Raw genomic sequence first — 13449 nt, 5'->3', positions numbered from 1 at the left:
AAAAAAAAAAACATATTTTTTTAATGGGTGAAAAAACCCTATCCTCCTGGCGTAGAAAACACCAACGTGTGGAACCAATGAGAGGGCACACCAAAATCTTTAGCACCCTAGGTGCAGGGCAATGCCATCTTTTCGTGTGCTTTGTCTCTGGGCATTTTCTACGCCAACCGGACATGATAGTAAAAGTACCTTGTCCTATTGGTGCAAGAAAGACCATCAAGCGAGACCAATGAAAGGGGACATGATAGCATCTTCCGTGCCCTGGGCATGAGGTGGGAGGACAACATTGTCTTTTTACGTGCCCTGTCTCAGGTTTCAAAATATGCCATGTTTCAGCAACTCCCTCTATCTCTCAACAGGAAACACAACAAGGTTTCAAAGGCAAGATGACACCCAATTATCCCTCGTTTTTGCAATTGTTTCTTTGTCGCTTTTACTAAAACCCTTTTCTTCCATGTTGGGGCACTGAACAGTGAACTTCTTGCTTACGGCTGCAAGGAATCCAAAACATTACAAACCTTTAAAAAATAAATAAATAAATAAATAATAAAAAATCCAACGAGTTTAAATGGAACTTAATAATAATTTAATTAATACAACACCTCCAGGCCGTGATAGAAGAGAGATTTGTATTTGCCCGTCTATTTCGAACTCAACTTATAACATGATTTCATGAATTAAACATATTTTTAAACAAAAACATGGGAACATAATTGTCTCAGAACCTAGGCGAACCAAGGCTGTTGAGAGGGAAAAAATCAAGATGACACTAGTAAGACATTGCTAGGTGAACAAGATGTTAGTCCAGGCTTATTTGCCAGCACGTCTAGACGACACCTTGGCAACTATACATATGAGTGCCTAAACATATAAAAATTTCATCAATAGACTTGACACCTAAACATTTAAACACCATACGTAACAGCTAAAGACACCGATATACTGAAATAATACCCACTCATTTAAACGGACATTGCCCAAGTCAAAGACCAAAACTCAAAAAGAGTAGCATCAACCGCGACATTATTTCATTACCAAAAAAAAACTGCGACATTATTTCTTTCCTTCTCCTCTCCCACTCCCCCTCCCTTTTTTCAAATAATAATTTGACATAGAATCGATTTTCTCTGTTTTTCTTTTTTTTCTTATTTATTTTAATCCAAATTTTCCTTCACCCATGGTTTAGGAGGAACACAATTTCAGGTATCCATATCTGATCGGTCATATCGGTATCAGCTATGACCAATACCAATCAACTAATACGGTATGGACATCCATTTTGATGGGGGAAAGCAGCTTTTTGACACAGTGCCAGTCCGATACGGCTGTTACATATGGTATGATATCATGTTACATAACTCAAACTAGAAAAGGATTTTTTTTTTTTTTGGGGGGGGGGGGGATGAAGGATGCAGTGAGATGCGACTCCCACATAGAGACATGAGACTTCAAGACCTAATCTCTCAAGGTCACAGAGAAGACAATTACTCAAGTCTCTTGAATTTCCTCTTGCATGACCTTACCTTCCCACATTATCTCCTGGATTATAAGTAACCCGTCCGCGTTGCGTATGCGGAGAGGATCCTTCTTTAGCTTTGGACACTTGTTCACCCTCACCAACCCTATAAGTGGGCAATGCAAGATATGGTTGCTGCATACATCGGCCAGTGCAGGTAGATCTTGTAGATTTAATTCTCTCAGTTTTGGGAATGGTGAGATCACTCCATTATTACTACTACTCCCTTCCATCTTCCCACCCTCTTCCTCAACTTCAATTATTACTTCCATTCTATCACAATCAACAACTCTAATGAGCGTCAACTCATTGAACAGGCTTGGCATTTCCTTCGTGAAGACCATCTTCAATCTACTGCAGTACCATATATCTATTTGTCGTAGTTTACCAAAGAAATTTAGTGGTGCAATGCCAACACATATGCTTTCCAATTTTGGCAATCTAGACAGAAATAAATCTTTTAATCTCTGAAAGGAATCATGACCTGCATTCGCTCCATCCAACACCTTCTCCAAGTCCTCACAACCCCCTATTCCCAAATATTCTTCAACACGAGTGGGCACACATGTCAGACCCGTGCATTTCTGAATATGTAACCACCGTAGATAATTGCATTCATTGAGAGCTTGTATAGTGCCTTGTTTAATTGTGCAATGCTCCAGCAACAATTCCATCATCTTCTTGGCTAAAGGTTTGAACCAATCAGAAATAATGATACCATTGAAGGAAATGGAAAGAGATGTTAACTGGGTCAAGTGAGACAACTCCCCAACATCAATGATGGAGGGTTGATGACTGCCATTGGAGCCACTGCTCTCCTGATCATCGTTGTTTCGCTCTCCTGATCATCGCTGTTTCCCTCATCCCTTTGTCCTCTACAATCAGAGCCACTCCCATCCCATTTTTCATTTTCAGCACTCACCTTCCATTTTATCTTATATGCTTTAAACAAGCTCGATTGCTCCAATTTGAGCAAACGGGAAATTATCCCTGCTGAAATAGAAACTTTGGTCTCTCCCAATCAAAGTATCTCAGATTACTTATACATCCCATGCATTCAGATCCAAAGATTTGTTGGTCTAACATTTGACAATAAGACAAATCTAAAACTTGGAGCTGTTGGAGCATTTCCAGTGCAGGCAATGCTCTCAACGATGAACATCCCCGTAACCTAAGCACCCGAAGATTTACCAAACATGACAATGAATCTGGGAGATACTCCAATGTATATGTATAAGAAAGATCAAGAACACTAAGACCCTCCATGTGTTGCAAGAAATTTGTTGGAGGAACAGTGAGGATCCTATTGTAGCTCAATAGCAAAGTGACTAGTTTTTGGCACCTCCCTACTAATTGTGGGAACTCTTTTATTTGGGTATGCATTAGTGAAATCCTTGTTGCATGTAGCCACTCACTAGCCTTTGGTGCCTCTTTAAACGATTCACCAGTCCTTATCAAGAACTTGGGACTACTATCAGAATCTGAGGAAGTAATCCCAAGTGCAAGCTCTCGTATCATATCATGCATCCTCACACTACCTTCATCCTCTCCATCTTCCAACAAGCAAGCAATTTTCAAGCTCCCAATCAGAGCTTCACATTTATTCCTAGCAGCTGTCAAACTGCCTAATCTATCTGCAAATCCTTCTCCAACACAATAATTTACTATCTCATCTTTTCCTATGTTATAGTCTTCAGGGAAGCAGGCACAATAAAGAAATAGACTCCTAAGCATATCATCCTCCAATCTATCAAAACTGAATTTTAAAGGAACAAATACTTCTTCCTTCATACCTCGGAGATCTGTGGCTGATTGCTCCATTTCCCTTGCAGCATTCATCCACTCCCCAACTCCATGTCGGTTTGCCATTGCACGTGCAACAGTGACAATTGCAAGAGGTAGACCTTTACACCTTCCAACAATTTTTTCAGCAAAGCACTTTAGATGGTTGGCAGCAACATGTTGGCCAGCTTTTTCAATAAAGAGGTTCCACGACTCATCTTTTGATAGTGGCTCCACTTTTATTGTTTTTCTAGCACCCATATCAGTGCAAGCATCTTGACTCCGACTAGTCACTAGGAGCTTGCTCCCTTTGTGTTGGTTTCGAGGGTGAGGGATTCCAATATCCTTGAGCTCTAATCTGCGCCACACATCATCCAAAATTAGAAGAAATTTCTTCTTCCTTAGGGCATCAAACAACTTCTCTCTTGCATCATCCTCATTATCATTCGATAAATCTAATCCAATGCGCTTACTTATACTGGTTTGGATACTTCGTATGTTGGGAGTAGCAGACACGCTAACCATTATCACAGTCTCAAAACAAGAATTCACTTTGTAGTGATTATTTACTTTTCCAGCTAGAGTTGTTTTACCCACTCCCCCCATACCATATACTCCAATGATCCCAATTTCTGGATCACCTATGCAATCAAGCATCTTCAGCAGCAGTTGTTGAGTTGATGGCTGGATCTCGATTGGCTCACTTTCTATCTCTATCACAGACTTTGGAGAAGGTTGCCTTGCCACAACAAATTGATCGTTGAGCCTACTCTCAGCCTTTAAACTGAGCTCTATGGACATCTTACTCAATTTGTAGCGTGACCAGCAGTTCACACACCAACCCCCTGCACACCTCCCTTGATTATACTCCTTTTCTATGGCATCAGCTTCCAGTTCGATTTCATGGATGGACCTGAACCAATTGCTCGCTACATCAGTCATGACTCGTCCAGCATTTTCTGCTGCTTTTAGAGTGCTTTTCTCATCATTCCTCCTTGCCTTTAGATTTTGAACTACAGTTTGCAGGCCATTGACATTGGCACTGGAGCTTCCCAAGTAGTTCATCTGTCGAACAAGGGGAACAATCAGATATGTCTCGATAACATTTACAAAGGGCACAATGAAATCCATGAGAGTGGAAAAGGGAAAAAAGATAAAACAAAGCAAATGAGAAAAAGATTTGATTGAAATTTGTGGAGAGAATAGGACGAGATTGAAACTACAAATTGGAGCAAGGTATCTTTGAATGGAGAGAAGTGTTAATGATTCAAAAATGCAAAGACAAGGGGCAGTAGAAATGCAAGGAACTTACAATATGGGAGAATTGGAGCTACATAGATCAATCAGAGAAAGGTCGTCAATGAGAAGCAACAAGAGAATAAAAGAAAGAATCAAAATAAAGAAAGTGATGAGAATAATAGAAAGAACCAAATACAAAGGAAGTAAAGAGAATAATAGAAAGAACCAAAGATAAGAGAATTGGAGCTATAAACCAATCAGGAGAAAGGGCATCAATGAGAAGCAGAAAGAGAATAATAGAAAGAATCAAAGATAGAAGAAAGTGAAGAGAATAAAAGAAAAAACTTAAGATGGTAGAGTTGAAGCTATAAATCATTCGGAGAAAGGGGATAAACTTTCTTATAGAAAGAATCAAAGATTGTAGGCTATTAAAATGTCCTCAACATGATTAGATGGAGAAGCATTACACTACATTTGGAACACAGACTACAAAACATGTGGCACAATTCAGATATTTCTCCACATTTTGGGGTCCCCAATGAGTCAATTAGGGTTGACACCGAATCACTTGTCTGGAGTCTGGACCACGAGCTAGAGGATGACACCTAATTACTTATAACCCCCCCACCCCCCACACCGCCCCACCCCAAAAAAAAAAAAAACCAACACCATGCACACCCACCCACCCAACACACCAGGAGCAGCCCTCATTTTCTTCATCAAAGACAACACAGAATAGATACAAAGAGCAGACATCCAACTTGTAATTCTTAAAACTAAAGAAAAGTAAGCAAACAACTCTAACAAAATACACAGCACAATAGTTAAGAAATGGGAAATTACTACCACTCCCCTATACTTAGCACTCTATTTATTCAAACTCCCTTACCTCAAATTTCTTTTCCGATACTCCCAGAAGTAAACTTCCACCACTCTTTGATGATTCAAAAACTCAAAAATATCCCTAGTCCCCTCCAGTGGCCCCCTCCAGCAGCTCAACCCATTCTGTATTTCGAGTTTGCTTCTTACACTCAGAAACCAAGAGTTTGCCAAACACAGTGTGTTTTTGCAGCCGCTCAACATTAAAGTGCTTCATTACAAAATTGAGATACTTCCAGGAGGAGGTAGAAGGCTCACTCAGAGCCATGACATAAGAACCTCATGGATGATGACATATATTAAGCAAAAGAAAGTTTTTGCACCCCAAGGAAACAATTCTCGAAGTTCTTCTGAGACCGAAACCTGAACTGAATGTGGGCTAGCCAATTGCAAGTCCAAACCCCACACCACCACCCACCCCCCCCCCCCCCAAAAAAAAAAAAAAACTGTTTCTAACTAGAAGTAAAGGTAAACAATAGCACATTCAGAAAAGAGGATTAACGAGTTTTCCCTTTTTTTTTCAAACTTATAAAGGAAAAAGAAGAAGAAGAGCTTACCCACTTTTGAATCCTCTAGTGGAACAGTAGAATTTCCGGAGGATAAAGTTAGCCTTCTTGCGATCTGCATCACGCGTAGTCTTGCGGACGAAAACCCAGTTCAATCCATTGGTCTTTGCAGTTCGAAGTTGCAGACTCACTCCAAACCTTAGGGTTTAAAATATGTCTGATTTGATTATGGGGTTTTAGAGTTGGACGATTAGGAATAACTCACAAGCACGTGAAGTGCGCTGGTGTTGCAGATAGGGCAGACGAGGCTTCCGTGCTTCCTAAGGCGTGCTACCATGCAGGGGAAGTGAAAAGCATAACAGCAGTCCGTCATGAATATTTCGGTCCGTGACCCGTCTTGACGCTTTGTAAGCTCACCCAAAGCTTCTGAATTCCTAAAAAGAAGAAAAATCCATTAAAGTCGCATTCCACCATCATCATTCTCCCAACATTCACACAACGAACTCTTAACTCCTGAATGTACGATTACAGAAAAATGAATGATAGAGAGGGGGAAAACAAAAGCGAGAGTATTACAGATCGAGTCGTAAGCTGCCCTTGAAGAGGGGAATCTCAAAGGCGATAAGAATGTGCGACGACGGGTACGAACCCTGGAAAAATCTGAGGCTTTTCGCCCTCGCAGCAGTAGTAACTGTTGTCTTGGATTGGAGTCGAGGGCTGTCAATGAACAGAGGGAGTCGGAGCAGTAGCCAACTCGTTCGCCAGCGCAAGCTTGGGCTGGTAGTGCGGTAAGAATGTGGGGATAGAGAAGGGTTGCGAGGCAGGGGCGGTTGGCGGTGGAGCAGGGGGAGAAGTAGAAGGCGGAGTAGGGGTGTCAATCGGTGCGGTTTTGATTTTTCGGTTCGGTTCAGTTTCGGTTCTATTTACATTTTGACATTGTGAAACCAAAACTGCACCGGATAGATATAAGGTGAAATCAGAATTATTTTCATTCAGTTTCGATTTTGATGATTTCTAATCGGTTTTTGTTATTTAGTTCACAACCGATTTACATACGATTAATAGTATCGTTTTAGAAAATGATTTACATCCTACATCTAGTGTGAATCCTATAAATACTAAACTTCCTAAAGAGTCAAGACAATATGCTTTTATATTGCTAAGAAATTAAGAAATCAAGAGGTGTGATTGTATGAAAGTGAAACTCCCTTCTGGGTTTAGTACTTTGCTTCTTTTTTTTTTTTTTTTTGGTAGAGACCCATTGAAATTCAAAACACTTTTAAGTATTTAATACTAAGTGCCAGTAAACCATCAGTTTTCCAGTTCTGAGTCAAATTGAACCGAATTGTGATCTATAAAAACAAAACTAGATCAATTTACTATGGTGCGATTCAATTCTGTTATAACTGATCGGTTTCGATTCCAGTAAACTGTTTCGATTACATTTTGACACCCTTAGGGTAGAGTTGAGTTGTCGGAGGGGCCACAAGAGGGGAGGGGAAGAGACAAGGGTATTTTTGGGTTTCCAAAGTAAGATAATCAGGGGTGAAAAGGGTGTAAAAAGTTTATCTTGACTTTATTAAAAAAAATAAAAGAGTTTCAATAGGATAATCAAAATAGAAATCAAAGACCCATCATCCTCTAATAGACCATGACTTCCTACAATAATCTCACATCATTCAAGATCGGGATTCTCTTCTGAGCGTTGATCACCTAGGTTATGCCCACAGTTATATGGGCGATCAACACGAGTCCAAGCAGTGATCCAGATGCTTTGGGTGTGGTGCCTCTATTCTGGTCGATAGAACTAGAGTCATTGGATCACCGCTTGAACATGTATCAATCGTCCAGATAGATATGGACCGACCGAAGCGATCAACACTCAATAGAAGAGCCAAATCCTATCATCCATTGGGTGTGAGGACCCTTGCACGAGCTCATGGTCCAGCAGAGGATCCGCCCTCCAAATTTAAGGGTAAAAAACTTGAGTAAAATTTTGTTCCTCCCAAGGCCTATAGAGAGAGAATCAGATCTTCTCCAGCTTACCAAGGGTCAACGCACATCTGACCGTTGAGGGTGCATGTTAATGTATTTTCAATTGTTCAATGCACAAGGGACGCATCGGCACAATGGAGGATCCGGAGGACCAGATCGCATAAATATGCCACTGCGCCCCGATGGGTGGCCCGGGGTTGTGGGGAGTGCTAGGGTGAAGCTAGGGATCACAAAAGTGATGCTCAATTATTTGTTGTGCATTAGAACAACAGCCCTTCTACCAAAAAAACAAAAAGAACAACAGCCCTTTACATAGTTGCAACGATCGACCACGATGGGATTTCTGTTGGATGTCATAAGAAAAGATAATAGATGTTGCAAAGATCACCATCCAGAATAACTCTTTATACCATTGTCACCACAATACCTCCTCAACCATTGAACTTTGAATAATCAAATTCAAAGAAGTTCCACGGAGAAAACGGTTAGATTCATTGTCATGAATCTAATCCCATATGATTATGCACAAACTGACATTTTTTAAGGTTTTAGATTGAACTCTCCAACAGTTTTAAAGAACCAAAACAAGATGATGTCTTTAATTGATTGTTTACCTTAAAATCAATTGTGATTGATTATTTACCTTAAAATTGATTGTGATTAATCTGTCTTAGTTGCTCCTTAATCCATCGATATAAAACACCATGGCTTGTCCTCTTTTAAACTCATTTCTCCTCGACAAGGTAGGATATTCTAGCAAAAGTAGAGAACATTGTTCTACCTTGAGCCAAGATCCTACAACACGCTTGTTTTGTGCTAAAATTCCCTATCAAGTAAGTTTGTTCTTCTACCAAATACTTGACCATCATAGATCACATGTTGTTCGTTGTCTATGGCACATCCTTCGTATGATGAGTAGAATAGCATCAGGGGAAAAAGAAGTTCAGGTTGGCAAAGATTAACACTTCACAATTAAGAGGGCATGAGTTGTACTCTTCCTTCCTGAAATCTATTTATGAAAAAAGGGTAGGCAACACCAATAGAAGCATTATATCAAAAAGAAAAAAAAAAACAATAAAGGCACGGGACGGACTATACAAAAGGGTATACAAAGGAGAAAGATTTTTGTCCAACCCGGCTCTAAGGCTGGAGACCCATACTCTCCATGAGAATATCAAATACTTATCCACTTTTTGTCTTGTTCCTTTCACTGTACTTCTAGAGAGACTAATAGCATGATTGACTCCCTTTGTTTGGAAAGCCCTATCCCTAGCATGTAAGATAGATTGATAGCACGTAAGATGGATTGGCCTAGTTTCACCCTTAGATCTCTGATTTATGTAAATCAGACTCCTCGCGATGACAGTCACACATGAATATATATATATATATATATATTTATATTTATATATAGACCGATTTCTAACAAAAAAAAGAAAACACATAAAATTCGTGATGATACATAGTCACATACAGACCCAGAAAATTACAAATTTACTTATTTTTTTCTCGACCCTAATCCTTCGCAATTACAATACTAATTTGAACTCTAAAACTTAAAATCACATGGATAAGAAGCAACAGAAATACACTAGAGAAATTGCAACGGATGCGATGGTGAGTTGAACAGGAGATAAAAGGGCGGTGGTGGTGGTGGTGGTGGTGGTGGAGGAAGATTGACCATCCAACTCATCAGATCCTACGGCCAAGGGCATCCCATCTCCAGTCAAGGTACAAGATTTAGGATCAGAGCCGTCGGTGCTCGTCATGAGAGCCTGAAGGACCGCAGTCACCATTGGAATGTAAGCCGCTCGATTCTCGGCAAGCAGCCACGTCAGACCCATCATCTCGCAGTCGTTGTTATGCATTCTGCTCTCCCTGTCTTCTTTACTCGAATTCACAATCTTCTCCTCGTTAAGCTGCCACAAATGGACCAAAATTACATTTACCAAAAGAAATTTAACCGTCCGATCACATCTTTCAATAAACTGGACTCACTAACAAACGGTCCCGATCAATCGTTGCCAATACCAAATGGGTCCTACACTCCTACATCCAATTTACCTTTTTTGTTTTTTGGAAATGCCTACATCCAATTTACCACAGATAGAAGAAGGAAGCCCAAGGAGATTCAATTATTTAAGGGTGTCAATTGTCAAAGTTCAGCCGAACCGATTGGATCGACCATCATCAGTTTGATTTCAAGTTGAGGTTTTAGAAAACCGGTAGAAACCGAAACCAAATGAATTCGCAACTTAAAACTAGACCAAATCCGATAAGAAATCGAGACCAGACTAGAATTTCGCCATTGATTTTCTTATGTATACATGGAAAACCAAAATTGGATCAGATCAAAAACAGATGCCAATTCGATTACAAACCGCTAACAAAAAACCAATAAGAAGCAGACCAAACTAGATCAAAACCAAAACCAAAACCAAAACTTTCTTAATGGTTGGTTTAATAGACCGTCGAAATTGATTCAACCAGACTGAAACCGAACCGACCGATTGAGACACCCTTTGCGGGGAAGGAAGAAACTGTGAAACTTTACCAAATGGACTTTGAAAAGAAACGAAAAACTGGAAAGTGGAAACCTTCGTGGGTTCGTATCTCCACTCTCCGGAGTTAAGAGCTTTGATTTGAAGTTTACCTGGTAAAGTGAGTTCAAGCACTTGGAACAATCTGCAAGACTCGAAAAGCCTTTATTGTTGCTCAAACAATCCTTCTCAAGGCGCTTCACATTCTCACCTCCAACCAGCTTCCCATCTTTGGAAACCGAGAATGCCTCAGGACAGCTAAAGGGTTGAAGCCTTATACCACAATAGCAACAGACGAGGTCGCAGGTCTCGTTGGGTTGCAGAAGCTGGATTCCCTTCTCCTGCAACGCATTCTCCAGATTGCCTACGCAAGTCTCCGAGTCGTCAGGCAGCACTGGAAGATCGTACGGATGGGTGGTCATCCTGTTCTTGCCTGCCCTTCCAAGGGCCGTGGCGGAGTAAGCCGAGTAGAGCCAGGCGGCCAGGACGGGACAGCAGCGACTCTGCTTCAGCCCTGCTCTTGCATTTGCGTTATTGGCCTTGGAAGCACCGCAAGCGTCGCTGATGGCGTGGAAAAGTTCATTGGGAAGGTCGAGAGGGCAGCCAGTCAGGTCGGATTGTTCGGGGAAGGCTGGGATCGTGGCTGGGTTAGATGGGGTTGGGAAGAATGGCTGGATCAGGGTTGTGTCTGGTCCAGCCATTATTGGCGCAGCGGGCAGACCTGCTGGAATGAGGAGGAAGAAGAAGAAGAGGAGGCCTTGGAGAGGATAATTTGGGGACATTTCGTTCAGACCTGTGAGGCCGCAGAGAGAGAGAGACTGAGGAGACTGGAGACAGTGGGGCGGTGTGTGCCTTTTTACGGTGGAAGTTGCACGTGACGCCGCAACCCAAGACAAGGATGAGAAAAAGAGGTTTGGGTTCTTTTGGAAAGCTGGGTTGGGTTGGGCCTTCAAGGGAAGGCGGGGACGAAAAGGCAGCCTGGACGAGGGCCCTGGGATGCTGGGACTTGGCCCCCTCCTTGGAAATTAGAAGGAAGGAAGGTGAAAATTTTAAAGTTAAAAAGAAACTTTTGTACAAAGAGGGAGGGTGTCAAAGGAGCCTGTCAGCTCGAATCAGCCCTAAGCCCGAAAAAAGCTTGGGCTGAGATTTCAGCCTATAAGGTGGCCTAGGGTTGAATTAGGCCTGAATTGGGTTGGGCTGGGCTTGAGTTGAGGTCCCAACCCAACCCAATCCAACCCTGTATAATAAGTACATAATAATATAAATATGTTAATAATTATAATTGGTTACTTATAGAAAAAGATTTGCAAAAAGTCTTTCGTTTACATAATCTACATATACGAAAACATTGGTCGTTGTTTTTTGTAATGCATCGAGATCAAGCAATCGAGTAACCAATAGTACTGGGCTAGGCTAGGTTGGGCTAAGCTCGGCCCAATCAAGGTCCATCAAGGCTAGGTTGGGTTGGGCCTGAACTAAGATATCCTTGTCCAACCTAGGGCTAGGCTAAGTTTGGGTTGAATTAGGAGACCTTAGGGTTGGGCTGGGGCTTTAAGAAACCAACCCAACCTGGCCCATTGACATTCCTACAAAGAGGTAAGATGAAATCCGTGGGTGAGCAATATCAATGTACATAAGCAACAAAAATAAATTTCATTTAACATTCCAACTAAAAGGATAGGGGTTGCACACGGGTTCTGAACATAGATCGTAGAGTTTTGCCAGAGAGAGAGAGAGAGAGAGAGAGAGAGAGAGAGAGAGAGAGAGCACATCGAATACTAGAGCTTCGTTTCAGTTTACACTGCGAATAATTCTTCGATGAAGGTGTGGTGGAAGAGAGAAGGGTTTCTTGGTTGAGTGTTCATATGTATCCCATAGATTTAGTCCTCCCTACGTCTTCAGCCCTTAAAGCCCTTAGATCAACTTTAGTCCACATGTCAAAAGGAGGAGCCGTGCTAAACGATCTCTAGCACACCTGCGCCATAGAAGAGCCAAATCCATTTGGTGTCATTTATATTTTTGTTTATGTAACATATTTTTTGTTTTGTAGGTGTTTGGTATCATTTATGACTCCATTTTTATTTAAAATAAAATTAAAATAACACTAAAACAATTAACCATTTATGTATTATGGTAAAAAAAATTGTTTTTCGACATTTATGCGGACAACTTTAATCAGCACATGCTCATGCCTTATAAATCCCCAAAATCAAAGCGTTATTTCCACATTTAACAAGAAAGACAAGTCCGAATTCTTGCAACCCCACCCATCCGTACCCCCTATTGCAACACAAGTCATGCACCCATCCGCTCCTACCCCTACTAGAACTCTACCCTCCTTCTCATTTCATCACACCAATTAGGCACTTACTTATACGTATTCTCTGTTCAATACCTATTCCCCATGGAGACGAGAAGTAGATGATCCAACCTGCATATATAAAGGGTTGAAAACAAGAGATTAGGCTTTAAAAGGGATACCAAACGTATGTTTATCTAAAAAAAAAAAATTCATTAATGATTTTTTTTTTAAATAAGCCATAAATAAAAACATAGAAGAAATTATTTTTAATCAACTTCATTTTCTGATAATATCTAGTGGGCAATCAATCGCAACAAAAGTATCAATTTAAACATACTCAACTTATGATTTGAAAATTCACTCATGTTAGTAGTTAGGAAAAACTCATCCTGAAATCAAATGTTAGGACTTAAGGAGTGCATATCAAATTTAAACATATATAGAATAGAAAAAATTGACAATTGCAAGTTAAAGTTAGGGTTTCTTTGTTTATAATTTATAATTTGTTGCAAATCAAATCTTCCGTACCATCCTTATACCATGAAGATATAAAGTAGTGAGCCGATAAATTCAAAAGGTAACAAATATCTAACGATACATTTTTTTCCCTATAGATGTGAAATCCATGATTAAGCTAGCATTGGAAAAAAAAAAATACTATCTTTTTTATAGGCTTCCTTGTTGGTGGTT

At 40.6% G+C, this 13449-nt stretch overlaps 2 protein-coding genes across 5 annotated transcripts; both read right to left on the bottom strand.

Moving 5' to 3' along the window:
• Positions 1 to 31: 31 nt before the first annotated feature.
• On the bottom strand, positions 32 to 6917 carry LOC122078458 (disease resistance protein RPS5-like). 4 transcript variants are annotated; one of them, XR_006140078.1, is made up of 3 exons: positions 6499 to 6917; positions 5974 to 6356; positions 32 to 491 (listed from the first exon to the last, which is right to left on the bottom strand). XR_006140078.1 is itself a non-coding variant. In XM_042644450.1 (3 exons), the coding sequence occupies exon 3, from the start codon at positions 4361 to 4363 to the stop codon at positions 2501 to 2503; it is 1863 nt and encodes a 620-aa protein (XP_042500384.1). In that variant the 5' UTR covers positions 5974 to 6356; positions 6499 to 6917; the 3' UTR covers positions 1278 to 2500. The 4 variants fall into 4 exon arrangements, 2 of the variants coding, with proteins under 2 accessions (XP_042500384.1, XP_042500375.1); XR_006140079.1 differs by having other exon boundaries at positions 5978 to 6356; XM_042644450.1 differs by lacking the exon at positions 32 to 491 and adding an exon at positions 1278 to 4363.
• A 2428-nt stretch (positions 6918 to 9345) lies between these two features.
• LOC122078476 (uncharacterized GPI-anchored protein At4g28100-like) lies at positions 9346 to 11395 on the bottom strand. The gene is made up of 2 exons (XM_042644466.1): positions 10571 to 11395; positions 9346 to 9836 (listed from the first exon to the last, which is right to left on the bottom strand). Exons 1-2 carry the CDS (start codon positions 11237 to 11239, stop codon positions 9480 to 9482), a joined length of 1026 nt encoding a protein of 341 aa, XP_042500400.1. The 5' UTR covers positions 11240 to 11395; the 3' UTR covers positions 9346 to 9479.
• Between the last annotated feature and the right edge of the window lie 2054 nt (positions 11396 to 13449).

The sequence above is a fragment of the Macadamia integrifolia genome, chromosome 1, assembly GCF_013358625.1.
Source record: "Macadamia integrifolia cultivar HAES 741 chromosome 1, SCU_Mint_v3, whole genome shotgun sequence".
NCBI classification, from domain to species: domain Eukaryota; kingdom Viridiplantae; phylum Streptophyta; class Magnoliopsida; order Proteales; family Proteaceae; genus Macadamia; species Macadamia integrifolia.
Note: the sequence above shows the minus strand (reverse complement) of the source record. Positions and strands in the feature narration are given on the sequence as shown.